The 27756-nt window shown below is 57.2% G+C and overlaps 1 protein-coding gene across 1 annotated transcript; it reads left to right on the top strand.

Annotated features, from left to right (window-relative positions):
* The first annotated feature begins 409 nt into the window (after positions 1–409).
* LOC119114954 (longitudinals lacking protein, isoforms H/M/V) lies at positions 410–27756 on the top strand. The gene is made up of 8 exons (XM_037239011.1): positions 410–635; positions 4454–4639; positions 6882–7047; positions 8235–8354; positions 8769–8819; positions 21667–21812; positions 25367–25431; positions 27618–27756. Exons 2-8 carry the CDS (start codon positions 4454–4456, stop codon positions 27754–27756), a joined length of 873 nt encoding a protein of 290 aa, XP_037094906.1. The 5' UTR covers positions 410–635.

Here is a 27756-nt window from a genome sequence, read left to right on the forward strand (position 1 = left end):
TCCGGGCTTACTCTGGCTGTCCAGCTGCCAGCGGACCTTTCCGTTTCAGCCTGGCCAAACAACGCGCGTATGTGGGACTGGTGCTCCGTGCCGCTGGATTATGAGCATGTCATGTTTCTCCAGGACTACGGAGGCGGCAAAACACTTAACAGTTTCGTCTCGTGCAACAACTTAAGTTGTATCTATAGTAGAAATACGTATTTTGTTCCTGCAGTGCAGATGATATACCAAATTTCTCTTTTCTAGAAAAAGAAACAGAAAATGGGCCATCGCATCCTCGTCGTGGTTGAACACGCCATATTTACTAGCCCTGTTCCTAATTGCAACATTGCGTTCTCGCGTATTTGGCGCGGCGTCGGCCTGCCCGACGCTTGTAATCACAGCGATTGATGTGTAGACAGGTCTGGTGTTGTGGGTAACGCGTGGGGGGACTGTCGTGCCGTGGAGTCGGTTTAGGCCAGTTGGCCTTGGGCCAGTTATCGTTCCGTGCCGGTGCGGAAGACTTCATGAGCTGACTTTCCAAGCGTGCGGGGTATCAGATACTTTCGTGGTGTCGGTTGTGGGGCACAAGCGTATCTTTGGGCGGCAGGATAGCTGCGTAGTCGCGTTAGGCTCGTCTTCCAGGCTTTCTCGCGGTAAAGTTTTGCCCTTTAGTTATTGGAGATGGTTCAGCTTTGTTTTGATAAAATTATTCATTGAAAATTTGGTGTGAAGTGGGTTTGACCTCATGTTTTGTACTGGAACTTCTGGAAAGACTATCATTTACACCCATGGTTAATACCGGCACGCGCCAATAACTGGAGCACCAATACCCATCAAAACTACTATATCATCTTACATTCAACATAAATAGCAGCTGTTTCTTGCTGCTACTCACTGAGAACTGTGGCAATGAGTGCAATCATGTGGGCTAGGCATTAACCAACAGAGCCGACAACAACATCGAGGACACAATGAAGGGTGCAGCATAACCCACTGCAGTCAATGTGCCCAAAAACCCCGAAATCATCATCATCATCATGAGGTGAATGGGTATGACTTGTTGCACTTTGAGAGATATGCTTACTTAAGAAGGCAGATGCCTGCTCATTCATTTTAAGTGTTTTATTGACACTAACTACCAAACATGCCAAGCTGCCTGAGGTTTCATGACGACAGCCATCGCATCTTGATGTGGAAATCCATGTGGTGCAAGATGGCACAGGCTGCTACTGATGTTCATTCAGCACTGGTTTCCAATATGGTAGTATTGAAAAGCTCTAAAGGTAAAGGCATTAAAGCAGAGCCAGTGAAATACATGAACACAGTATTGTGTATTATATAATCACCTGTGAGACCCTCACACCTTGCAGCCATCTACCCACCAGAGATGCGAGATGAGATCTTCAAAGCCGTGGGTGAAGCATGTGATACACCAGAGTGTAATACCTGGCTCTGCCACTCAGATTGTCAACCAACTGCAGCCGCTCTTTGGCATGTCTGCAGGAGTTTATGTGCCTCCGATCCACATTCTGTGTTCACATTCTGTGCAGCATCCATGGTGTGGAACTTGCTACTGGCTGAGTGGGGTTGTCAGAGGTCACATGCAACACAGCTTTTAGGATAATCTTAACCTCAAATTTTTCAAGTAGATAAACATATATTGCAATGTGATACATCATGCTCATCTGCATTGTCTTTTATATCTGGTGGCCATTGCATGCACATCGACTTGGAAGCTAGGCAATTCATTTTGTGGAAGCTCCTGCATATATATCTATCTATTCAGCCAGTCAGGGTCATTGAGCCAGCCAGCCAGATTATTCAGAAAGGAAGCAGTCTCATTGTGAGTGACTGGCAGTGTCACCAGGTGGCAACACCTGTATGGCCACCACCCCAGTCTGCAGCTGTAGCTCCATGGCACAAGTGACTGGCATTGGTGGTGCTCCCATCCTGCGTGCCAGATCTGCTGTGTGCTGTCCCCCAGCACAGAAATTCGGGTACACCTTGCTGTTGGTCGGCGCCGGGCCCAAGTGCCGAGGTGAACTCCTCCTCAGCCGGACCCGTACAGAGCACGCGGACCGGAGGCCCGGCGGCTCAGCGTCAGCCAGCCACTGGTGCCGTCGTTACTGTCGCTCCACCACGCACTACCCAGAGTCCGGCGGGGACGACCCTGCCGCCGGACCCTGCACGGCCGAGGCCGCTGACCTCGACAGCCAAGCCGCGGCCGCCGACGGCCGGACCCTGCACGGCCGGACGCCGCCGACCTCGACAGCCGGGCCGTGGCCGCCGACGGCCGGACCCTGCACGGCCGGACGCCGCTGAACTCGACAGCCGGGCCGTGGCCGCCGACGGCCGGACCCTGCACGGCCGGACGCCGCTGACCTCGACAGCCGGGCCGTGGCCGCCGACGGCCGGACCCTGCACGGCCGAGGCCGCTGACCTCGACCGAGCCGTGGCCGCCGACTCGGCGGTGGCAGCGTTCCTGACCTCCGCTCGCGGGCGACGTGCTCCTGCAGGCAGCCGAGGCCTCGCTCGTTGTTGCTGTGCAAGTGATCCGTGTCTGACGCGTCTGTCGGCCGGCGCGGCTGCTGAACACGGCGTCTGAACAGGTTGCTCTCGTTGTGAGCTGGTCCTTTTAAAAGGGGACGTGACGCACGTCGTTACGCCCCTTTTTACGGAGTGACAGTGACTGCGTGGGTAACGTTAGCACCCGGGATCTCCACGCAATCTGGATTTAAACCCTCCCCCCACGTGGGAAACGGACGCGGTGCAGGGAACAATGGGAAAGTGTCGTGCACGCCCGTAAGAGCTTCGTGGTCCTCATTTCAGACTATCCTGCTGCTGCTCCCGCCGTCACTCACCATTCGACGTACACTGGATCGTTTGATTCGAGTGGAGGCGGCAGGCGGGCGCCCTCCGTGCCCCTGCCCCACACAGTTCAACAGCTCAGGGCTTCACGGAGAGACGCGCTGCTGTCCTAGCTCACGACAATCGGGGCAAAGAGTGCCATTGTTGGAGCTACTGGCTCCACGGGAATGAAGGCAACCTGCTGCTGCTGCTGCAAAAAAGCAACAACCACGGCACAAACCGACATCTGCGTCGGGCAATTCATGTGCAATCGTGTGTTTGCTGTCTGCTCCGTAGAGAACAGTTTTAGTTCAGCTTCAGTGGTGTTTGTTGATTCCTATGCTCTTAATGTGATTCATCGTATCGGTTGCCAGTCCAGCGCCAGCGGAACTGGCATGGGACTAACTAGTGCGAGTACTAGCGGTACCAGTACTATCACTACGAAGCTGTCGGATACAGCCGCAGTCGGAGCCGCAGCCGCTGCAGCCGCACACGTACCGAGCGGCCCAACAGTGACTGGCGTGTAGCTCACGTGCGACCGTCGCCGCCTGTTCAGTCTGGGGTCCGGGCCTCGATGCTCCTCCGGTGACCGCTGACGCCGCCTCTGGCGCCTGTGGAGTGTAGCGTCCGGCCGTGAGTTACTGGAGTCTGGGCCTCGACGCTCCTCCGGTGACCGCTGACGCCGCCTCTTGAGCCTGTGGAGTGTAGTAGCCGGCCGTGAGTTACTGGAGTCCGGGCCTCGACGCTCCTTCGGCGACCGCTGACGCCGCCTCTGGCGCCTGTGGAGTGTAGCGTCCGGCCGTGAGTTACTGGAGTCTGGGCCTCGACGCTCCTCCGGTGACCGCTGACGCCGCCTCTTGAGCCTGTGGAGTGTAGTAGCCGGCCGTGAGTTACTGGAGTCCGGGCCTCGACGCTCCTTCGGCGACCGCTGACGCCGCCTCTTGAGCCTGCGTGTCTAACAGACGATGAGCTGTCACCACATCCGCGCTGAATTCGCCCATATGTGACAGATGCAATAAAGCGCGGCTTACGTGCTGTGCAGGTGTAGTTAGTTGTGCTCTTCAGTGTTTGTTATCGTTAGCGGAATATTTAAACAGGTCATGCACACGGGAATTGGAGACAAATGGTCTGAAATGCAATGCAATTACAGGGGTGGAATGTGATGTTAACTGCTAATTAAGACAGGCGATTTGACAAAATCAGACGTACAGAATTGGTCTGGCAGCTGCTGCTGAACCAGTGCTGGCGATTCCAGAACTGTGCCTAGCCTATCAGTGCCTTCTGGCGCTTAGTCAGTCACCAGGCAGTATGTAACGTGGTGACTTACTGGCGATGTAATTGGCGATTACATTGTTAATTATAGGCCAATGACATGGTATCCAGGTTTATGGCATCATGTCGTTGGTGCTAGGCTTGCTGTTGGTCCTCCAAACAGGCCGCCACGTGTTATTTTATATTACTACTTCCTAACGATCCCGTTAATCTCACTCGGTGATGCAGAGGTGTGACAACAGCCTCTGATTGGCCCCAGATTTGAAAGGTGCTGAAAGGATTCCTCGGAAGGAAAAGGTCTGCAAGGTCACGCTTAGGTCACGCCGGCTGACAGCGTGCCCGTCCCCCACAGATGATGAACGGCCAGAAGTTCTGCCTCAAGTGGGACAGCTTCCGCACGAGCGTCACGTCCGTGTTCGACCACCTGCGGCAGGATGAGGAGCTGGTGGACATCACGCTCTGCTGCGACGGCCACAAGGTCAAGGCGCACCGCATGATGCTCTCCGCGTGCAGCCCCTACTTCCGCGAGCTGCTCAAGGTGAGGTGCCGGGCTGGAGGCAGGCGGCCTCGGCAGCCGACGGCGGGTCAGGTCAGGGCGCCGGACACGTGGGATCTTACGCGGGTCACCTGGCGGCCGTGACAGTTCTGTCCCCTCAGTGGACACGTGGGATCTTACGCGGTCACCTGGCGGCCGTGACAGTTCTGTCCTTTCAGCGGACACGTGGGATCTTACGCGGTCACCTGGTGGCAGTGACAGTTCTGTCCTTTCAGCGGACACGTGGGATCTTACGCGGTCACCTGGCGGCCGTGACAGTTCTGTCCTTTCAGCGGACACGTGGGATCTTACGCGGTCACCTGGCGGCCGTGACAGTTCTGTCCCCTCAGTGGACACGTGGGATCTTACGCGGTCACCTGGCGGCCGTGACAGTTCTGTCCTTTCAGCGGACACGTGGGATCTTACGCGGTCACCTGGCGGCCGTGACAGTTCTGTCCTTTCAGCGGACACGTGGGATCTTACGCGGTCACCTGGCGGCCGTGACAGTTCTGTCCTTTCAGCGGACACGTGGGATCTTACGCGGTCACCTGGCGGCCGTGACAGTTCTGTCCCCTCAGTGGACACGTGGGATCTTACGCGGTCACCTGGCGGCCGTGACAGTTCTGTCCTTTCAGTGGACACGTGGGATCTTACGCGGTCACCTGGCGGCCGTGACAGTTCTGTCCTTTCAGCGGACACGTGGGATCTTACGCGGTCACCTGGTGGCAGTGACAGTTCTGTCCTTTCAGCGGACACGTGGGATCTTACGCGGTCACCTGGCGGCCGTGACAGTTCTGTCCTTTCAGCGGACACGTGGGATCTTACGCGGTCACCTGGCGGCCGTGACAGTTCTGTCCCCTCAGTGGACACGTGGGATCTTACGCGGTCACCTGGCGGCCGTGACAGTTCTGTCCTTTCAGCGGACACGTGGGATCTTACGCGGTCACCTGGCGGCCGTAACAGTTCTGTCCCCTCAGTGGACACGTGGGATCTTACGCGGTCACCTGGTGGCCGTAACAGTTCTGCCCCTCAGTGGACACGTGGGATCTTACGCGGTCACCTGGTGGCAGTGACAGTTCCGTCCTCTCATTGGATGGGGTCTCCAGGTCATTGGGCTGCCCTCCCCTCCCAGAGCATCAGTTCGCTCCTCCCTTCATCAGCGGTTCACTGGCGTGAAGTCCTGCTGGCTGTTCTGAAGTCGCCGCTGTGAGAACGCAACCCGGTCATTTTTTTCTGTCAAAGCCCGAAGCTCTTACGTCTTTTTTATCGACCTAGGTTTTTATGGACCTGCAGGAACGACGGCTTAGCGAGTGGTGCTGATTTCTCCCCCGCACATTGTTTCCAGATATAGAAGAGTTCCGCTACTTTTTTTAAACGCAACACGACGCACGTCTTCACGATCCTTTTGTGGAGCACTAGCGACTACATTGGCTGTATCAGTGCTCGAGGCCATTGCGCAACCGGGATACTAACCCAGGGCTCCCACGTGGGAGCCGGGAGACGCAAACCACTCGGCCACTCGGGAGACGCAGACCACTCGGTCACCCGGGAGACGCAAACCACTCGGCCACTCGGGAGACGCAAACCACTCGGTCACTCGGGAGACACAAACCACTCGGTCACTCGGGAGACGCAAACCACTCGGTCACTCGGGAGACACAAACCACTCGGCCACTCGGGAGACGCAAACCACTCGGCCACTCGGGAGACGCAAACCACTCGGTCACTCGGGAGACGCAAACCACTCGGTCACTCGGGAGACACAAACCACTCGGTCACTCGGGAGACACAAACCACTCGGTCACGCGGGAGACGCAACCACTCGGCCACTCGGGAGACGCAAACCACTCGGTCACTCGGGAGACGCAAACCCCTCGGCCACTCGGGAGACGCAAACCACTCGGCCACTCGGGAGACGCAAACCACTCGGTCACTCGGGAGACGCAAACCACTCGGCCACTCGGGAGACGCAAACCCCTCTCCCTCACAAAACCGTGCTGCTATAGGTTCATTGGCAAAGCATGCTATGAGCTTTTTTCTCACCGTACTGCGGCCCTTTGCAACCAAAAGCTGACATTGCCAAAGTTTTCCGTCTTCTGTGTGACGGTCGTGGGCTGCCACACGCGGCCTATCCAACGCACAGACGCTAGCTACTACTTAATCTCATCTGGGTGCACAACGCAGCCCTCGCGACTCTGTGCCGCCCCTGAGGCGTCCAGGCTGCCAACGCTGCCTTTCCCCGCAGGAGAACCCGTGCCAACACCCGGTGTTCTTCCTGAAAGACACGAGCATCGAGGACCTGCGCGCCGTCATCGAGTTCGTCTACAAGGGCGAGGTGAACGTGTCGCAGGGCCAGCTGGCAAGCTTCATCAAGACGGCCGAGATGCTGCAGGTGCGCGGCCTGAGCGGCGACGAGGACGCGGCGCAGGTGAGCCTGAGGCGGGTCAATCGCGGCGCAGGTGAGCCTGAGGCGGGCCAATCGCGGCGCAGGTGAGTCTGAGGCGGGCCAATCGCGGCGCAGGTGAGCCTGAGGCGGGTCAGTCACGGCGCAGGTGAGCCTGAGGCGGGTCAATCGCGGCGCAGGTGAGCCTGAGGCGGGCCAATCGCGGCGCGGGTGAGCCTGAGGCGGGCCAATCACGACGCAGGTGAGCCTGAGGCGGGCCAATCGCGGCGCAGGTGAGCCTGAGACGGGTCAGTCACGGCGCAGGTGAACGCGAGGCGGGTCAGTCACGGACAGGTGAACACGGGCGGGTCAGTCACGGGCAGGTTGAACGCGAGGCGGGGCAGTCACGGGCAGGTGAACACGAGGCGGGGCAGTCACGGACAGGTAAACACGGGGCGGGGCAGTCACGGACAGGTGAACACGGGCGGGGTAGTCACGGGCAGGTGAACACGAGGCGGGGCAGTCACGGACAGGTGAACACGGGGCGGGGCAGTCACGGCACGGCGTCGCCGAGGACGTTGCTGAGCGGGCTGAACGGGCACAGACGGGGCGCGGTCATTGGGGATCTGTGGATGCATTGATCTAGATCATCAGCAGCGGCAGCAGGCGGGACACGCTTAGACGGTGAGTAGCAGGCGAGTAGAACGTAGGGCTTTGACCCGATGTTTATGAGATATATGTAGTTTGAGATCCAGCGTACAACGTGCGACTGTGTAAACGCCTGCGTTCTGTGCCGTCTGCCGCCACGCCACGTTGTGGGCGCGTCTGTGGCCGCGTCGGCAGCTGCTGTGGCCGCATTCAGCTGCTTCATCATTCGTCCCATCGTACCGAGCACACGGTGGCGCCCCCTGACCGTGAGCTGGTGTGCGGTACGCTGAGTCCGGCTTCCCACCTCTCCAGCAGGACCCGGCCCGCGGACGAGCGCTCCCACGAGGCGCCGGCGCCCGTTACTCCAGCCGCCCGGGCGCCGCCCCGGTCGCGACCGCCCGCCGAGCCCCCGTCCGCGCCGCCCGCCAAGCGGCGCCGGCCGGCCTCGCCGTCAGCGACGCTGGCGCCGCCTGCTGCTGCCCGGCCAAGTGCAGCTTCGGCACCCACCGCCATAGGCGCTGCCGGCGGCTCGCCGAGCGTGATCAAGGTGGAGCAGGTGGATTTGAGCGAGGGAGGATGGAGAACTGGAGGCCGCGCTGGGGCACGTGGCCAGCTTCGAGGGTCACGCCGGTGGGGCGGGACAAGGCTTTGATCCCGCCCAGGTGTCGCTGCTGGACGACTCGCTAGGTGAGAAGGAGGCAGGCTGCGATTGCGGAAGCTCAGTAAACAAGGGTTTGGGATGAGAGGTTTCAGGAAGTTGGGCTGTCCAGTGTCTGATAGCTCTGTGTGCTGTTTCAGCGGCATGTTAAAAGCCAGCTGAGGAGTCGACGTCCTCAAATGCTCCAATAATCAATCAATTGATAAAGCATAACATGGCCAACATGGAATGTTTTTATTACGCCAGCGGGGGTGAAGTAAAATTGGGTCCAGAGAAACGCTGGAACTTGATGCTAGCTAATTAGCTGGCTGGGATCCAACTGGACTAAACCGGGCTACGCACAGAGCAGTCTGTCTGTGACTTGCCTTCACCTGTCCTTACCAAGACGTGACCTGCGCAGGCGCCGGCCAGACCCGGCCTGACAGCAGCCGCCTGTGTTGCAGGAGAAGCCGGCCCGTCGTCGGCCGGCGCCGGCGGTGACAGAGCCTCACAAGGTCAGTCCATGTCCGTGTGGGGTCGAGGGAGGGTGCAGGTCGGTCCCCGGCAACCGGCTCACAATGAACAGCGGTAACAGTACGGGAACGCTGCTATTGCTAAAACGTTAGTAAACGTGGGAAGAAATCGACGGCTCTGAAATATTCACAGCTGATTGGCAGTTTTGCCTTCCGCCCCTCCAAAAGCGATGCGACTGACCTTTTGATGAAGCGCACCAGCGGTGTGACGATTGTGGCCGCCGCCTGGTCCGACCCCTGGCTGTAGCACACCAGCGGTGTGATGATATGGCCGCCGCCTGGTCCGACCCCTGGCCGTTGCGCCGTCTTGCTTTCCACCCGGCCGCCCATCCGCACTTTGCCAGCCCGCCCGCCGGCTGTGCGCCGTGCCGTTCGGAGTGGACTGGGCGGAGGGGGGGGGGGGGAGGTGATCGGACCTGCACGCTCCCCCGACCGCCGTCACCGCGCGAGCCGCCGCCGATTGGACGGGCGGGGCTGGGTTGAGGGGAGCTCCTCGTCACCCCGACTGGACGGGCGGGGCGGGACTGAGGGGAGCTCCTCGTCACCGCTCCCCGCCCCTGCCCACACAGCGGTGCGGCGGCGGCGGCTCCGCTGGCCGGCAGCGCCATGCCGTGTGTGTGTCCGTTGCGGCCGTGCGCCGGAGGTCACGAGCGTGCGCGTATGAGCGGCGTCGTCCCGGTCCGCGATCACCGGAGTCGAGAGGTCGACTGAAATGGGATCAGGCGGTAGACCCAGATGCACCATAGCGGCTCCTGTCATGGCTCCGTTATTCGGACTTATCAGCTATTACCTCAAATCTCCTTACCGCACTTACGCTTTGTTATTCTGAACTCGAGCAGCGCTTTGGCCTGCAGGCCTGGTACCATCCAGCTCGTCAGAAGCCATTCGCTGCCGAACTACTCTAGACAAGAGTGCTGAGAACCAGTCCAGTGCGCGTCGCGTCGGTTTTTGAGCGGGATGGCAGTGAAAGAGAGGACCACCCAAACAGGTGGAGCATTCCACCCCCACCCCCCTCCCCCGGCCAGTCTCAGCTCAGAGCCAATTCGTCTGACCTTGTAGAGAGCCTCGGGTCTATAACCCTGCTCAAATCACCCTCCTGCGGTGAAGGACGGAGCCACTGAGACGAAAAAACCGTGTGATCCAATGGTGATGGTGGTGTACTCCGTTGTCTAGGATCTCGTGCGTCAGGGCCATATCTGGACGAGGTATGCTGTAGCCGGGAGACTACAGGTCCAGCAGATGGGTTCTCTTGGTAAATGTCCTTTGGTGGCTGGACTCTCTTTTGAAACGTCCTGTGGCGGATGGCAGGGGCCCGTCTGGTGGCTCGTCTATTGGGCCGTCCAAACGGCTTCGGACCCACGCGTTAGAGGGTGCACCAGACTGTGGTGCCACACTGGACGCGAGTGGCACAGGGGTCTCGAAGAGTAGTAGGCAGGGACTTGTGGATCTTGTTCTGGAGGTCCTCTCAATCGCTGGCCGCATATGCGACCGCAGCAGCTACCTGTTTCCGTTCGGTCATTCTTGGGTCCACAGGAAATCCAAGGTACTTCCAGGTGGTTCAGGGGCCTGAGCCCTGACCTGACCTTTGGATGACCTGTCACCTGGTGGGTCACCGGTTCCGACAGGCTGCCGACCAATGCATCCGATTTTTCCCCTGTGTCAAAAATCCGTCAGACGTTGGAGACGCTCTGCTCAGCAGTAGCGGCCCTGTGGTGGCAGCTGGCCTGGGCAGAAGCGATTTTTTTGCGCAGGCTCCTCTTCCAACTCCGTCAGTGCAGGTTCTTCGTTCTACATTTGTATAGGTGGCTGTCCTACAGGTGTCCTATACAGGTGTCCTATAGGTGTGTGGCTACATTTGTGTAGGTGTTTGTATAGGTGCATAGGTCCGTGATATTTTACCAGGGGCCCATGTTGATTGTCGATTGTCGACAGCCTTCTGGTCTAGCATTCACCTCAGAGCTTCATTGGCCTGTCGTCGATCGTCCACAGCCTTCTGGTCTAGCATTCACCTCAGAGCTTTATTGGCCTGTCGTCGATCGTCCACAGCCTTCTGGTCTAGCATTTACCTCAGAGCTTCATTGACCTGTCGTCGGTCGTCCACAACCTTCTGGTCTAGCAGTCACTTGGCATCTTCATCGGCCCTGTCGTCGGTCGTCCACAGCCTTCTGATCTAGCAGTCACTTGGCAGCTTCATCGGGCTGGGAACGATAGCGTTGAACAGTTTGATCACACTGGAGGCTTGCTAGCTGTGCCCTCGCCCTTTTTGTTGTAATGACGGACATGTAGACAGCACGTATCTGAGAAACTTTCCTCACCCATCCAGGCCCCTCGCGGCTGGTTTTGGCACGTGGTGGCAGCGGAGTTTGAACCACCGTACAGGTCAGTAGCACAGGGAGCCCATGTCTCCGACCGTTATTGGGACCCCGCAGGAAGGTTCTCACAGAGTGTCATTGCAGTACAATCTTTTTCGGAATAGCCGCTTGCTGTGCATTCGGCGAACCTTGTATATGACCTACCTGTTGTTGCGGAACAAAAACGTCATTTACTTACCGGAGGAACATCCACCCAGAGATGTGATGTGACAAGGCTTAACATTCGAGAGGCTGCAAGATGTCGCATTGTTTCATACTGCTAGACGATTGTCATCACCAGTTTTGGTCGCATCACTTGTAATGATTACGTTATCTGCCAGCTCTCACTTTCCCGTGTTCTTACTCACTTACACACCCTGTCGTCTGGCTCTGCTGTGGCTTGTCACAGTTTTGTTGAGGTTGGAGTTGGAGGTGCCGCTTCTATTTCTGGTAAACTTATAGGTTGTCTTTCACCTGGATGTATTTCACAACTGCTTATAATGGATTGCTTTGAATTTTTAGCTAGCCCAGTTCAAGCTGATCGACTGGTCTTAAATTCATGGGTTTGTCAGTATCATGGGCTGCTACGCGGTGCAAGTTCACTTGCGGCTCACGAGCGAAGTTAGGCTGTGAAGCCCTGGCCATGAAAATCAGACTGTCGATATTTTCGTCCCTGCCCGACACCAAAAAAGCTACTTTCCATCCGCAATCCCACTGGCGTCGCGTGCACCACATTTTTAGTGGACAAACCTGGATGTTTAGAGTACGAAATATCTTAGGTATTGTCGTCGTTACCCGTATAAGCTTCACCGCGCCGTGCGAGTGAGCGACTTATGCCGAAGACTTGAGGCGACATTTGGCGTCATCAGCGCGCCGAAGGGAGCTGGCCAGTGGGCCCGGTCACAGGCCTCCAGGTGAGTGCGCTCACCGCCCCGCCCTGTGGGTGGTGCCCGGCCGGGTCCAGGGACTGTCGCGTCCGGGGGTCGTCCTGCGGACTGGGGGTGGGCGGTCCTCCTCGCAGGCCGGGTCGGGCGCCGCTGTGACGGGTGTGTGCCGTCGCTCCACTCCCCTGGTGGTGGCGATGGACGTGTTTTGACCTATCGGTGTGCCGTAGAGAGTGGCTTGGTGTTGATGTGGTATGGCTGCCGTTTTCATCAGGGCGTACAGTAGACGTTGTTCCGAACATTTTGGGATGCTCATGCAAAGTGAGCATTTGTTTTATTCGAGCTCAGTTAGTAGTTGAGTTGCAAAAATGCGGACACCGGGATGCTAGCTATCGCATTTTTTTTCACGGGAATGTTTTACATAAAAAAGTAAAGTTAAATTAGCTTGGTTGCTTTTTGTACAGCATTGAGCATTTTCCTCAATTCAAAATGTCGGCTGCCGCCATCTTGAATGCTTACCTGGAAGACAGAGAAAGTCGTGTATTATCTCTATGTAAGGACTATCATGAGTGGTGAGGCCATTTTAGGACTTGTTTTGGGGTTGCGGGATTTGTCTTAACGCCAAATCAGAGGTCAGATGTCAAACTTAGAGCAGACCTCTGACGTACACCTAGCACCTGTCACATTCTCGACTACTTTCGGTAATCGTCATCACTACGTACACCTAGCCCCCCTTCTTTGTTTCCGATGTCCATCTGTTTGCTGGTGCAACGGCTAAAGAATGTAATTTCTCCTTCACACTTGGAATGGTCTGTACGCCAAAAGCCTGCACTGGGTTGTTGCAGCTGTAGCGTGCATTGCTGCGTGCCTTGCTTTCACTGGCGGAGCTGCAGGTCACTATGTCCAGGAGCGCTTTGAGAATGACTGGCGCTAATGATACAGCCGTTATGATAGTGGAGACCTCGACGCTCTAACCAAAGTTAGCATTGTGTCCAGTTTTTTTCTTCGGGGGGGGGGGAGGCGGGAGGGACGAGAAGTTTTTCGGGGGGGGGGGGGGATCACGGAGAGTTTGTTCGGGGGAGTTCGGAATGAAGCGGGCCGGTTGAGTCTTCAAACTTTCATTCAGGTCATCCAGGTATTCTGCGGTCCCAGGAACTGGCCCGGGAACTGGCCAGATGCGGTACAGCAGCTGACCTAGGTCAATCAACATCTTCTTTGCTGGCACTGTGGTCTCGCTGTCCTATTGTCACCAGACGTGCGTGCCCGCCAGTAGCTCCTCCCTGGCACGCTGGGGAAGGTGCTTCATCTGTCCCACATGTCAGCTCAGCTGCGAGCATAATTGTGGTGCTCTGCCGCGAATAAAAAAGACAGCATTGCCTCGAGACAGTGCCGCCGAACGGGGGAAACCGTCTTCCTGCCCTCCGCGCACAAGCGTGAGCGCCAGCAGTGTGGGCTTGAGGCGGCATTTCACTGGCATGCGTCTGGCCGAGAGCTGTTTGGCTGTGCTCAGGTAGTCCCTCAGCCCCTGGCATGACATGGCGCCTTCCGAGCACAATATCTGCAACAGAAGACCACCGTGGGGTGTTCCCGTCCCGACTCACCCGCCAGGCTAGGCGGCAACAACGCCAGGCTAGGCAGCAACATCGCTAGGCTGGGCGGCAACAACGCCAGGCTAGGCGGTAACAGCGCCAGGCTAGGCAGCAACAACGCTAGGCTAGGCGGCAACAACGCTGCGATGGCCCTTCCAGTCTGGACGCACCTCAGCCCCCGACAAAAGGCTCCACCCGCTGGGGAGTCACGGCTTCAGTCCGCTGCCGCCGGGTTCAGTCAGTAATGACACACGGCTGGTGGCTGTCACAAGTCCTGAAGAAGTCAGAAGTCCGTCAGAAGTCCGTTCAGGCCGTCAGAAGTCCACTAAGACTGATGGTATGGCCGATGTCTGATGTACTGATGGTATTCGGGCCGATGTCGACTCGCTTCCTGAAAGCGGCGAGTCGACAAATGGCAAATGGCGAACCGCCTCATCGCCGTGCTGCGACATGCCTTCTTCTTATTGGCAACCAGTCATACCAGGAGCTGCACACGCACCTGGACTCAGCCCGAGAGCACGCGACTGGGAGGACTGTCATATCCCTTGCAACAAGGAATATGACATTGGACGTGAGGAGGATGCTGATCACTTACCCAACTGAGCGTAATCGTTATCATTCTGGCCCCAGAGGTTCTCCAACTGTTCCTTGAACGTGGTTTCATGGCGAATATTTTCGGTTTTGCCCCGTTTCGCCCGCACTCAGTTGCGTGGTTTGGTCTTTCGGTCTGGGCTATTTTCCCAGACACCAGACGGTCCCGCCGCAAATCAAAGTCGCTACAGTGGCGCTTTTATTTGGGGAATGACGATACAGGCCCGCGAAGACTTGTTTCTCGTTTCTATTTCTTATTTCATTGCTTCTTTTCTTCGATGCATAGCTACTGTAGCATAATTTGTAAGCCAAGATATCCGATTCTGGCAGAGTTGTGTGCCACTCATAGCCTTCTGCTTCGCAGCGACGAGTTCCGGAACGCATACTATAGTACACCCCATGGTGTATGTCTGTGCATATTTTATAGTCGCCTATAATGCATGCGTCGTGCACATATGGCACGTCCATGTTATGGCATATGGCACGTCCATGTTGTGGTTTATAACACATGCGGGTGTTGCGAGTTATAGCCTTACAATGAGTACAGGAAGACAACAAATGACATATACCGATCAGCAGAGGTGATTTTGGTGGTTCATGATCAGTTTGGTTGTTGATTTCTAAGTTGACATTGACTTTGAACACATCGATTAAAAACAACGGCAGAAATGTATTCCCTGCCATCGAAATCCCGCAGCGTACGGTACCACACGATCCCCCAAATCGTCAAGATAAAACTTTGAAACTTAACATTGAAACTGGACTCAACACCTGGCATAGCATTCGAGATGGTAGCGGCAGACATTTTGAGCATGAGAAACGCGCAGAGTTGCGCAAGTAGGAACGAAGCTAATGTGGCTTACCTAGATACATGAAATTAGCGACATAGAAGATTTCATTGAGCAGTTCGCGGTAGTTGACATTGCTGGGTCTCATCTATAAAGTGTAAGGATGATAGCTTACTCTACGTATCCAACTAAGTGAGAGGCGTATTTTATGGTACATGCGTTGTGTACATAGCGCATATGCAAATATCACGTATTCATATTACTGTAGTTTGTAACACATGCAGCTTGTGTAAGTGGTACCCGTGCCATGAACACATGACAACAAACGACATGTATCCATCAGCTGAGGTGATTTTCGTTATTGGTGATCGGCTCTGACGTTTTACCCTTAATTTGATTTTGAATTTGACCGCTTACTTGAAAAATAACTGCAGAAATGGGCTCCCGTCACATAAAACCTTATAAAAGCAGTGTGACACGGCCCACCGAGCCGTCGAGAAAAAGAAATATGAAACAGGACCAACATTCAATATGGCGCCGCCACCGTCTTTAATGCTTGGAAATGCTGAAAGTTACGCAATTAATCACTGAGCTGACTTGGATCACGTAGCCACAAAGAGCATATTTCCGTGAAAAAACTTAGCACTAGTCGGCATTGCAGGATCTCATGTAGTAGGCACAAAAATTTCAACTCGATTATAGCTCCAACCCAACCGCTCAACTGTAGCCAAAGTGTTTGGGTTGTTTGTGGCAGGAAATGACTGTTCGTTGGTGCCTAACACCCTGCAGGCGTAACAGCTGCTGCACCAGTGAACAGTTCCTCGTCATTTGAACATGCTAGGATTTTTGATGAGTGGGGTTTATGACAGCCGGTCTGGTCTTTATTGGATTGAACTCATATCTTCATGGCCGTTATGTGATTATATCTATCGTTAAGACATTGGTCCGTTGGTCTAGCAGAGTGAGGAACGGGGCCCACCATGAACATGATACCGTAGGCAAGGCACAAACTAGTGCAGATATACATTGCGCTAACATTCTGCACAGCAGTTCCCATGCTGTTTTAAATGGGTGAGACGAAAACGGTCGTGAGTTTATCCCGAAAACTTTCTTCGCCAAACGTTAAAGGGAGTGTTCCACAGTTGTTTGCGTTTTTGGACTGCATTAGCTATCTTGAAGATCATTCGGTGCAGTTCACAGCCTTGCCCTTCTTTAGATCTAAACCCCTCTAGTTTCTGAGCTTAATGCCCGCGGATATGTGCAGACTTTCGGGGCAGCTATTTCTATGTTGCCCAGGTATCCATGGCACCATAACTTAATTCAAGTCCTGCCATTCCATTAGCCATACGGCGATAAAGGCCAGTGCAAATATAACTGCTGAGACATTCGTATCTGGCGTTCGTGTGCACGATTTCCGGATATGTCAGCCGCCAATTGGCTCTCAAACAATGTGGCGCAAGGTACGATGGCGTAATCAGACAATGACGCAATTGGGAACATGTCTACTTAACAGAGAAATTGTGTTTTTAGAGCAGTCGTTTTCACTTGAAAGTATACCAATAGATACAAGTGAACTTCTTTCATTTTATGCCACGCTTGCTTTTCATTTAAAGGTGGAACACTCCTTTTAAAAGGCCGGCGCACAGATGCGCCTGTTTCTGGGTGCGTACATCAACAACCACACACGTCATGATGGGCGTAATGTCGCAAGGCGGATGTATTTGATGGCGGGTGTATTAGAGCCATGGCATATTTATTGGAAGTAGAACAATACAACTTTCGTAACTTAGCTTTCTAACGTAGCTTGACTTTCTAACGTAACTTTTGCTTTCGTAACGGAACGTGGCTACTACAATCACCGCAGCCGCAGCTTTCCCCGCGGGTTGTCCCGAAACTGGTGAAAAATGTACGCAGCGCTTTGAATGCGAACACGTATGGGTGGTCAGGAGTGCGACAGCAGCACCCACCGCGGCAGGGTGGCCCGTGAAGCTGCGGGATGGCCTTGACATCAGGACTGGCCCACCGCGGCAGGGTGGCCCGTGAAGCTGCGGGACGGCCTTGACATCAGGACCGGCCCACCGCGGCAGGGTGGCCCGTGAAGCTGCGGGATAGCCTTGACATCAGGACCGGCCCACCGCGGCAGGATGACCCGTGAAGCTGCGGGATAGCCTTGACGCCAGGACCGGCCCACCGCAGCAGGATGACCCATGAAGCTGCGGGACGGCCTTGACGGCAGGACCGGCCCCACCGCAGCAGGATGGCCCGTGAAGCTGCGGGACGGCCTTGACGGCAGGACCGGCCCACCGCGGCAGGGTGGCCCGTGAAGCTGCGGGATGGCCTTGACATCAGGACCGGCCCACCGCGGCAGGGTGGTCCATGAAGCTGCGGGACGGCCTTGACGGCAGGACCGGCCCACCGCAGCAGGATGACCCGTGAAGCTGCGGGACGGCCTTGACGTCAGGACCGGCCCACCGCGGGAGGGTGGCCCGTGAAGCTGCGGGTGGCCTCGACGCCAGGACTGGGCGGTGGATGCAGACCTGGTAACTCTGTTCTCGGCGGCCACCCCGAGGCTCGGTGCCGAGTCGACGGGAAGACGAGCCCGGATCTCTCACGGGAGCAATTGCAGCAAAAGGCGCCATGCTCAAGTGGCGGTTTTGAAGGATGGCGATGTCGCGGAACCTTGGGAGCACGTCGCAGCAAGCGCAGCCACTAAAGCACTGGAATGACACGACTTCTGCTGCTCGCGCACGCTCGCAAGAGCGGAATCCCTGTGGACTGCACGGATGCATTTTATGACGCCTGTTGCTTCCTGTGACTTCGTATGCGTCCACGACCTTGGCCTCCAATGCAGCAGCCGGCTTGGTTTTTTCTGTCAAACTGAGTTGACTGATGGATCGCCGAGATAAGCAAACAGTCAGACGTCGATTGGTCTTTGTTGGTGTGCAAGCAACTGCATTCAGTTCTCTGTCTGTCCAGTACGTGCGCATTACACTGTTTTTCGACCAAATTGTTTGATATTGACAGCGAAGTGCCCGTGTCATTCTTCGGAGTCGTGTCACCAGATTAAATTTTGAACATTTCATCCCCGTTAGCTGTGCGTTACTCCAGCTTCACTTCTTTGCGCGCTCGAACGCTGGCCCACCAGATAAACACGACAGTCAACGTATGCCGTGTTTTCCTTTGCGACATCTCCTTACCTTTGCTTTGCCAGTGGCAGTGACCCTTATAACGCGGATCGGGCTGTAGGGAGTGCGGACAGCTCTGCTGTTTTACGCCCGTGCTTTTCTCTGTAGGCGGTGCAGCTTTCTGCTGACGGCGGTCGCCATGACTGTTGGCCTCCGTATCATTCAAGGGGTTGAAAACTGATTTTAGAACAAGGTGCTGTATTGTGGAGACCATTTTTTCTCAGCTTCGCCAAGAAACCTCAGTATATATGTCCTCCCCAAGCAGTCATTTGGTATAAAGCGTCTCGATGCAAGACTGGAACAACAACTCAAACTTGGCCGTGAAAAGCTGCACATGTTAGCTTACGAACTGTGGTTGCCACCGCAAGCCACGCCTTCTGCGGCGCCGGTGTCTGACCGAGCGCGCCCCCGCCGCAGCGCCGTCGGCTTCCGGCCGCCTGGGGTGCCCGCTCTGCAGCAAGACGTACGCCAGCTGGGACTCGTACCGGCACCACCTGGAGACGCACGCCGGCCGCACCACCTGCCCGCGCTGCCGCCAGGTGTTCGCCACGGCTGCCAGCCGAAACCGGCACATGGGGTCGGCGCGCTGCCTGGGCGCTGTGCCGCCGCCGGCGCCGGTGCCGGCTGGGGACGGCGCGGAGGCCGAGGAGGCGGACGGGGAGGCCGAGGCGCAGCTCTGGACAGCCCCGCAGCTCCCGGACAGCGACGGCGAGCTGGGATAGCGACGGGCGGCGACTCGGGGAGATGGGCTTTCGGGGCGGCCGATCCGCTGTCCAGATCTAGATCCAGAGGCTCCCATCGGGTCGGTCCAGAGATCCCCAGATCCCCGGATCCAGATCCAGAGACGTCTGGGCGTGCGGCCGGCCGGGTCGTCGGGCAGCGGACAGCGGCCTGCGGTGCTCCCCCGCCGTGGGGGTGCCGCTGCCGAGCTCCGCTGGGGTCGTGTCGGACCTGTGACGAACCTGCCGGCCGGTGCAGCGGGTCGAGCTGGCGGCTGGTGATTGCGGTGGGCCCGGACTGCTCTCGGAAGCTGCTGCGTCCATGCGTTGGCGTCGTGTTTGTCACAGCTCTGACTCGTGTTTGTCACAGCTCTCACTCGTCGCGCGTTTGAACGCCAGTCCAGCAATGCTGTCTCCGTAACGCACTGAAGCCCAGTGAAGGTCGAGCGAGAGCTCACGGTGTATTGATCACCATTGTATTTACCCGGTACAAAGTGTGAGCATGCGGCATTCATGATCTCTGTGCTCGTTTTCGCTGGCCATGGTGCAGCTTTCCTTGCGAAGGCACATGTGCGTGGCCGCGCGGGGCTCACTAGCGCGACCATTGTGCCACCGAGGAGCGGTCGGGCGGGGACGGCGGGCACTGTCCCCTTGACTGCTTGTTGATGGCTGCTGTGTAGCACGCGTGTCGTTTGAATCCAACAGAAGGCGTTCAGGAACGGTATCTTACTGCGGAAAACTGCAGGCCACTCACACTGGTCCACGAGAGGGACTGCTGAATGCCGCGTCCCAGAGAGCAGCATATGTGCGTGTATAGAGAAGGAGGGGGGGGGGGGGGCAAACCAGCAGTGCGAATCATGGGTGGTCGTGATGTCGCCTTCAGGGACATATGACTCGATGCCGCCGATGGCCTGAGACAGTTCCATGAGCGGGCCTGGACGCCGATCGAGGAGTCGCACGCGTGCCCTGTGATGCGTGTCGTTCAGGTGATGATGGCCGAGGACGTTCTTCCGTCGTAGCGCCATGTAGACCGGTCATCGCCCATAAAACAACACGAACTGGACATCGTCTTTGAATGCGACATGGCACGAGTAATGCCGGCCGCGGTTGCGTGCCCGTATCCGGCTCCGGGCTCCCTCCTTGCCGAGTTGGAGGGATGACATACACGCCGCGGTTGCATGCCCGTATGCGGCTCGCGGCCCCTCCTTGCCGAGCTGGAGGGATGACATACACGCCGCGGTTGCATGCCCGTATGCGGCTCGCGGCCCCTCCTTGCCGAGCTGGAGGGATGACATGCACGCCGCGGTTGCGTGCCCGTATCCGGCTCGGGGCTCCTTGCCGAGCTGCTCGGAGAGTGGTCGCGAAACATCGCGATGCACCCAGGATGACGGTACCCTCCGGGGATGCATCGAAACTTTTGGAACGTTTGAAGTGACATGGTAGACGATGCTACGGGACGGATCCCAGGGATGTGGCAACGTTTGGAGTTACAGACTCCCGGGAGTGCAATGAAACACACGGGCTGCGGCACATGGGGTCCAAGCCCCTTGTGGTCTGATAGCCCACGGGGTCCACGCCCCTTGTGGTCTGACGGCTTTGAGCTGTGCAGAAGTACCAGGAGCACTTCACCCTCTTACTTACCTTCGTCCTCTGCGGGCGACGATGATCGTTACTGAGGGGTATCTTTGCGAAACCGTCTAGATTGCTGATGCCTTTCAGGCTCTGGGCTTCCGCTGATCTCTAACCCCGGCTCTGGGCTTCCGCTGATCTCTGCCCCTCGACTCTGGGCTTCCGCTGATCTCTGCCCCTCGACTCTGGGCTTCCGCTGATCTCTGCCCCCATGCTCTGGGCTTCTGCTGGTCACTGCCCCCAGTCTGTGAGCTTCATCTGATCTCGTTGTAAAACATGGTGGGATAGTCGGAGCACTGGCGTGAAAAATGGGCCAGGTTTGACACAGGGAAGGGGACTCAGCACGGGGTCCGGCCCCCGGCCAGCTGGCGTTCTCACGGTGTTCCTCTGCACTGCGCTGCTGATGCCTTTGAGGTGACACGGCTCATTTGGAGGGCGGCAAGTCGCCCATACGACGGCCCATAGGGCTGGATATCTCGCAGCCACTGTGTGGCGTTTGACGGGAGTGAACAACTCAGAGGCATTGTGTGGCGTTTGCCACGATGATCGTAACATATCAGTAGCCACCGACCGCGTCTGCCCTGGCATGTGTGCCGTTTGACAGGACTGAACAATTCGGGGGCATTGTGTGGCGTTTGCTACGATGATCGTAGCATGTCGTTAGTCACCGACTACCCCTACCCTGATAATATGCTCTACCCCAGTTGGCTTCGAGAGAGACCTTTCGTGGTCCCCTTCTTTTTCTGTTGGTGTATCTGGACAGGAAGCGTTAGTTGGCGCGAAGTTTTTAATGGAGGATAAGACTGCACTGAACCTCCACATCCTCACTCCTGTGACGGAAAAGGTGAACGGTCTAGTGCTTTCTCTGTTTTGCCACCCAAGCTCGAGTATGCGCCACAGTCAACCGCATCCTGTGTTATCTCCGTTCAGACGAGCCCATCACCGGCACCGCTGAGTTGGGCTGAGCCCGTCGCCGTCACCGCACAGCCACGCTGTCGCGGCGCCCCAGAGCCCAGGCCGCCGCGACCGTCACGTCCCGCCGCGCCCGGCGGTCCGTTCGCTCCGACTTGAGCGTGGCGCCCTTGCGTTGCAGCCGAGTACCCGTGTCGGTTCTGCGGCCGGCTGTACCGCACGCCGGGCAGCCGGCGCGCCCACGAGCACGTGCACACGGGCGGCACCGTCTGCCACCTCTGCAGCCTGGCGTTCGGCAAGATGGGCAACCTGAAGCGCCACCTGCGCGCGCGCCACGGCCTGCCCGAGCGCGAGGCGGCCGAGCTGGTCCGCCTGAGGCTGGCCGCGGCGGCCGTCGACCTCGCCGCGCTGGCGGGAGAGTCTGCTGACGTCGCAGGCATGACGGCCGACTCTGCTGACGTCGCGGGCATGACGGCCGACTCTGCCGACGTCGGCGGGCTGACGGCCGACCCTGCTGACGTCGGCGGGGCTGGTGACGGACTCGGATGACGCCTCGGGTCAGGCGACGAACTCGCGTGAGGCGTCTGGATTCGTGGCGGACTCGCACGAAGTGTCCGGCTTTGCGGTGGACTCGCACGAAGCGTCCGGCTTCGCGGTGGACCCGGACGACGCGAGCGGAACGCCGCGGCCGTTCGAGGCGTGACCGGGCTACGGTGCCCTGGCCGGCTGGGGGACGCTGGTGTGACGCTCTGTGCGTTGTGTGACGCAGCAGTGTGACGACAGTGCCCTGGCCGGCCGGGGGACGCTGGTGTGACGCTCTGTGTGGTGTGTGACGCAGCAGTGTGACGACGGTGCCCGGGCCGGCCGACGGAGCTGGTGTGACGCTCTGTGTGGTGTGTGACGCAGCAGTGTGACGACGGTGCCCGGGCCGGCCGGGGGACGCTGGTGTGACGGTCTGTGTGGTGTGTAACGCTGCAATGTTCTCTGCGGTGCGGTGGTGCGGGGTGCTGCACGTGTCCGATCAGGAGGGCTGTGGCGGTGGGGATAGCCGGCGCAGTCTGAAGGCCAGTTACTTGCTCAAGTGGTGATCAGAGCAGCTAGTGACCAGGATTGGGCTATAGGTATGTGGCGTGCCGCTGTCAGGACGTTCTGACTGTTCTGGGCTTACCAGTGCAGCCTGGTTCTGATATCCTGTATTGTTTGAGTGTTTTCTTAAGCCATATGGATGAAATCACCGTATTTACAGCCTTAAGTCCGGTAGAAAAACCACGAGAATGAAGATATAGATGTATTGCACATCTTTATGTGCAATGTATATATTTTCCATTCTCCAGGGCATTCTACGAGGAAATAAGGCTACCGTCTTATCTACATACACAATGTTCCTCGTGAACGCATTTAACGAACTGCATGAAATAGATGAAAAGTTTTCCAACGAGTTTGTCTTGCAGAAGGCAAACGTTTCGAGCAAAAATAGCACCTTTCCAGTCCCAACAGATAATAAACCACATGCGAAAATAGATGCAAGACTCCACCTTTTTGTTCATTTTACGGCACCATTAAGTCATGGCTCAAAACACTACCGTAATGTTAATGAATTAGTGTGTTATTGGCCTCCCATTGGGCCCATATAAGGGCCAAAACTTCAAAGTAATAATACAACATTGCTTAAATGGACCGGCAAAGAAAACGTTAGTAAAGGGGTAGACGATGCAACTTGTCACGTGTTTTACTGCTGTTGCGAGGTCCTTGTAGTACCAGGGCATTAAGTAAAGAGCGGGACCAGGGTAAGTTGATGCTTGGCCGCCATACTACCGACTGCACGTACCACTGCAGCAAACTTCTGGTACCCCGTTCGTCTGCCTTTCTCCCTTCATCTCCAACGGCGACCGGCGCTTGGCCCCCGGCTGGCCTGGTGCGATGTTGGGGGGGCCGTGCGATGTTGGCTGGATGGCTGGCCTGGTGCGATGTTGGCTGGATGGCTGGCCTGGTGCGATGTTGGCTGGATGGCTGGCCTGGTGCGATGTTGCGCGCATCCTGGCGCGCACATGACGAGCTTGCAGACGCTGCACACACGTGCCCCTGAGCAGGCGTTGGCGGGAAGGAGACCCAGGTATGCTCCAGCTGTATGTTGTATGCGGGGCAGGGGCAATCGCTCATCCATGCGAGACAGAAGCTTTCAATTTTCAGACGCCGGTGTCACGTGTTGTGGGTCGGTAGACCCGCACGTTTTCACGGGTAAACCTGTGTGTGCGGCTGTGCTTGTTTTGTACCTGCCCATTGCAGTGTGACGTGGTCAGTGAGCGCGTCTGGAATTGCCTGCCAGCCAACATTGAGTATGTGTGCAATTGAGGGTTTATGAGTGTGTGTGTGGGGGGGGGGGGGGGGGGGACCAGAGCCGCTGGACCTTGCAGTCAACGCCTGCCATGCGAACCGCATGGCTGACATTTGTAAATGTGTACCCAATGATGGGCTGTGTTAGTCTGTGTGTTTCTGTGTGCTTTTTTGTTCGCTCATCCAAAGCCAGTGCACACACACAGTCCTGTCCAATATACGTCAGATGTTTGAAGCCGTGCTTTTCACTGTCAGTGAGCCGTAGGCACGTCGTAAATCCACGTGCGAACGGAAACTCCAGACTCCTTCAAGAGGACGTCCTTGGCGATCGGAAATTAATGATTGACTTCAGATCAGACAGACACTCGGACAAGTGTCTAGGTTGCGACTCTCAATTCCCAGCCAGTGTTGCAGGTGGTGTTTTTATGGTTCAGACAGTGAACTGCAACGGTCAAAGTGTTATCACGCAGGGGAAAGGGGGTAAGCGATGCTGCTCTCCAGCGAAAATTGAACCAGGCCCTCGTTCTTTTAAGGATGACCTTTGTACCGCGCGGCCACCGAAACCTCAAGCACTGAGAGGATATCCTCCTTGGCCCGGTATCCTCCGAGAGGATGCCGGGCCAAGAAACCGCCAAAGTGTCCGCCAAACCGCCAAAGGCAAACCTCCCCACGTGGCGCGTGAAGGCAAGATTGTTATCATGCGACGACTTTCGTGGTTGAGATCGCGCTGGTGCCGTCTTCCGATCCCAGACTTAATCTTCACAGAAGGTAACTCATAGATCGGTTGCCTCAGCTTGGTGGGTGGGAGTTGCTCCACTACTATTTGCTATCGCGACAGTGAAAACACGTTACAGTCAACGTCCCAGTGTTTCAAGGCCATTTAACGACGGGACCAGGAGACTTCGTAAACAACGCACGAGATCCTGACCTGTTTCTCTTCACCCCAAATCCTATGCGTTTTCTTCTCGCGAGTGCATCACGCACCCTCCATCAACGTGCTGCTGCGAAATACGCGTGGGGGGAGGGGGCTGTCGGCAGCAGTCCCTGACGTCGGGGAGGACGCTCCTCGCAGTATTGCCTGACGTCGGGGAGGACGCTGCTGGCAGTGGTCCCTGACGTTGGGGAGGACGCTCCTCGCAGTATTGCCTGACGTCGGGGAGGACGCTGCTGGCAGTGGTCCCTGACGTCGGGGAAGACGCTCCTCGCAGTATTGCCTGACGTCGGGGAGGACGCTGCTGGCAGTGGTCCCTGACGTCGGGGAGGACGCTGCTGGCAGCAGTCCCTGACGTCGGGGAGGACGCTGCTGGCAGTGGTCCCTGACGTCGAGGAGGACGCTGCTGGCAGCAGTCCCTGAGGTCGGGGAGGACGCTGCTGGCAGCAGTCTCTGACGTCGGGGAGGACGCTGCTGGCGGTAGTCCCTGACGTCGGGGAGGACGCTGCTGGCAGCAGTCTCTGACGTCGGCGAGGACGCTGCTGGCAGCAGTCCCTGACGTCGGTGAGGACACTGCTGGCGGCTGTCCCTGACGTCGGCCGCGGATGCGTTGCAGGCCGTGGGCAGACGCGGAGACAGATGCCACTGGGGCCTCCGAGAGACGGCGCCGGAGAGCACGTGGTGAGTGTATCTCCCGGTCCTGTGCCGCATGCTGGGGTGGACCGCGGTGGCCGTCAGCGCTCCTCGTACCCCTTCTTCTCCTGCTGATCTATACATGGGGTGCTTCTGCTGTGCTGCTTCTCAGGATGGGTGTCGCTGTTGCGGGTAACTCGTTTGCAGTGGCGTTAGAGCTGTGGTGTCTCGGCGTCGCCAGCTCTGTTTCTGAAGCTGCTCGTGATTCTTTGCTGGATCTGTTGCCACATGCTGTTAGTGCTAAGGATATAAACGCGTTTCTTTCGGCCGTAATGCCGTTGATCACTGTTCAAACAATTTCCATGTGTTGTGGCTGCTTGTTCCCAGACGTCATCGTTGCTTTGTAACACTTTCACCATGCGTCAAAAGTAATTGCTTTTGCGGAGGAATGCAGCGCAAATCTCCTCATCGTTTGCGCTATTTGACCGCTACCGCGTCTGTTTTGAATTTTTGACTTTTTATTTGATACTCGACTATTTGACCAGACCTCGTCGTTTACACTATTGATGGCCACGTTGCCTGCGTAGAGCGATTTCCAAAGGTCTCGCTCTTCAATGATTGAATCCAGTTTCTGGCAAGCACAACAATTACTGAGTCCCGCTATAGCCATCTATGCGTCGTATTTATTATTGCTGTGGTCTGTGGTTCCCCGCACGGGAATGGCAAAGTCATACCCCTTGCCTCCCCGGCAGCTGGGCGTAGTGAACTCTCACACTCGGAGTGCGGTGAACACCACATCCCAGCTGTCACCTGCTGGACCGTCCCGCCTGCGTGACTTCCGGTAAGGACCGACCACTTCCGGTAAGGACGGACCACTTGCGGTGAAGGGCCGCAGCCCCTGGCCCGCGTGGAGTCGGCGTCACAAATATTATCGTCGCTGCGTTGTCCAAATGTTATGCTAACGAACTGAAGAAAGGCGTAAGGGTGGAAACGAACTCACGAATTCAACACAAAAATTACAAACTCAACCTCTAGGCAAGACAGTTGTGTACAGTGGTGCGCCGTCAAGTGTCTGTGCGATCCGCCAATACACCGGCAGCGCCGTGGTGGTCGTTTGGGCGGCGTAGATAGCCGACCCGCACCGCACGAAGCCGCTGATGACGTTACCCACGCTGTCGGACGTCCTCCAGCAGGGCCAGCAGGTGCGCTGAAGATTCGGCCGCGTCCAGAGCGCCGGGCGGCGGGTCCGAACAGAACGCGCTGCCACCGCTCACGCTCAGCCACGTGATGTAAGGCCCCGCGCTGATTGGTGGGCGAAGGGAACCGGGGGGACGAATCGGATAAACCGTGACTGAAACATCTGGGCTCATTCCACGCGCCGGGTAACTGTGCCTTCGGTTGTCATCAGCGATAGCGATGCTGGTGAGCGCGCTGGTGACGTGCGTTGATGAATGGCCCGACACTTGTCTCGTACTGGACGACGACCGCCCTGCTCACCCGGGGAAAGAGGGCGCACGGGAGTTCGCGTGGCGTTTTGGATCGCGCGGGGAGAACTCAGCCCCCGCGGGGCGCGTGAACGTCTCACATAACGATCGGGCAGGGAGAACTCAGTCCCCGCCGGGCGCGTGAATGTCTCACATAACGATCGGGCAGGGAGAACTCAGTCCCCGCCGGGCGCGTGAATGTCTCACATAACGATCGGGCAGGGAGAACTCAGTCCCCGCCGGGCGCGTGAATGTCTCACATAACGATGCGGGGCGCTGTTCCCGAAGGATCTGCTGGAATGGTGACGTGACAGGAGCCGTTCGCTGCCTGTGTCCAGGCCTCAGTTTTTTGTTTGTGCCCAGACCTTTAATTTCCTGGCTGTGTCCAAACCTTTAGTTTCCTAGCCGCGTCCAGACCTTCAGTTTCCGGGCTGTATCCAGACCTTCAGTTTCCTGGCTGTGTCCAGACCTCAGTTTCCTGGCTGTGTCCAGACCTCAGTTTCCTGGCTGTGTCCAAACCTTCAGTTTCCTGGCTGCGTCCAGACCCCAGTTTCCTGGCTGTGTCCAGACCCCAGTTTCCTGGCTGCGTCCAGACCTTCAGTTTTCTGATGGTCTGGCACCGCGCCGTCGCTCGACTCTCGCCAGGTTTTGCGAGCTGTTCCCGCAGGCAGCGTCGTTGTTCAGCTGCTCGACCTTTCAGGAACCGCCGCCTGGACGTCCGCGTCGTTGTTCAGCTGCTCGGCCTTTCAGGAACCCCCGCCTGGACGTGCGGATCCTGCCGGACACGCTGCGCCACAAGCTGCAGCGGCGGGAGCGGCTGGACAAGAGCGACTGGCGGCACGTCACCACCTGCATCTACGACCGCTACAAGGCCTTCAATGACCAGTGA

The sequence above is a fragment of the Pollicipes pollicipes genome, unplaced genomic scaffold (assembly GCF_011947565.3).
Source record: "Pollicipes pollicipes isolate AB1234 unplaced genomic scaffold, Ppol_2.1 Scaffold_1600;HRSCAF=1878_pilon_pilon_pilon, whole genome shotgun sequence".
NCBI classification, from domain to species: Eukaryota; Metazoa; Arthropoda; class Thecostraca; order Pollicipedomorpha; family Pollicipedidae; genus Pollicipes; species Pollicipes pollicipes.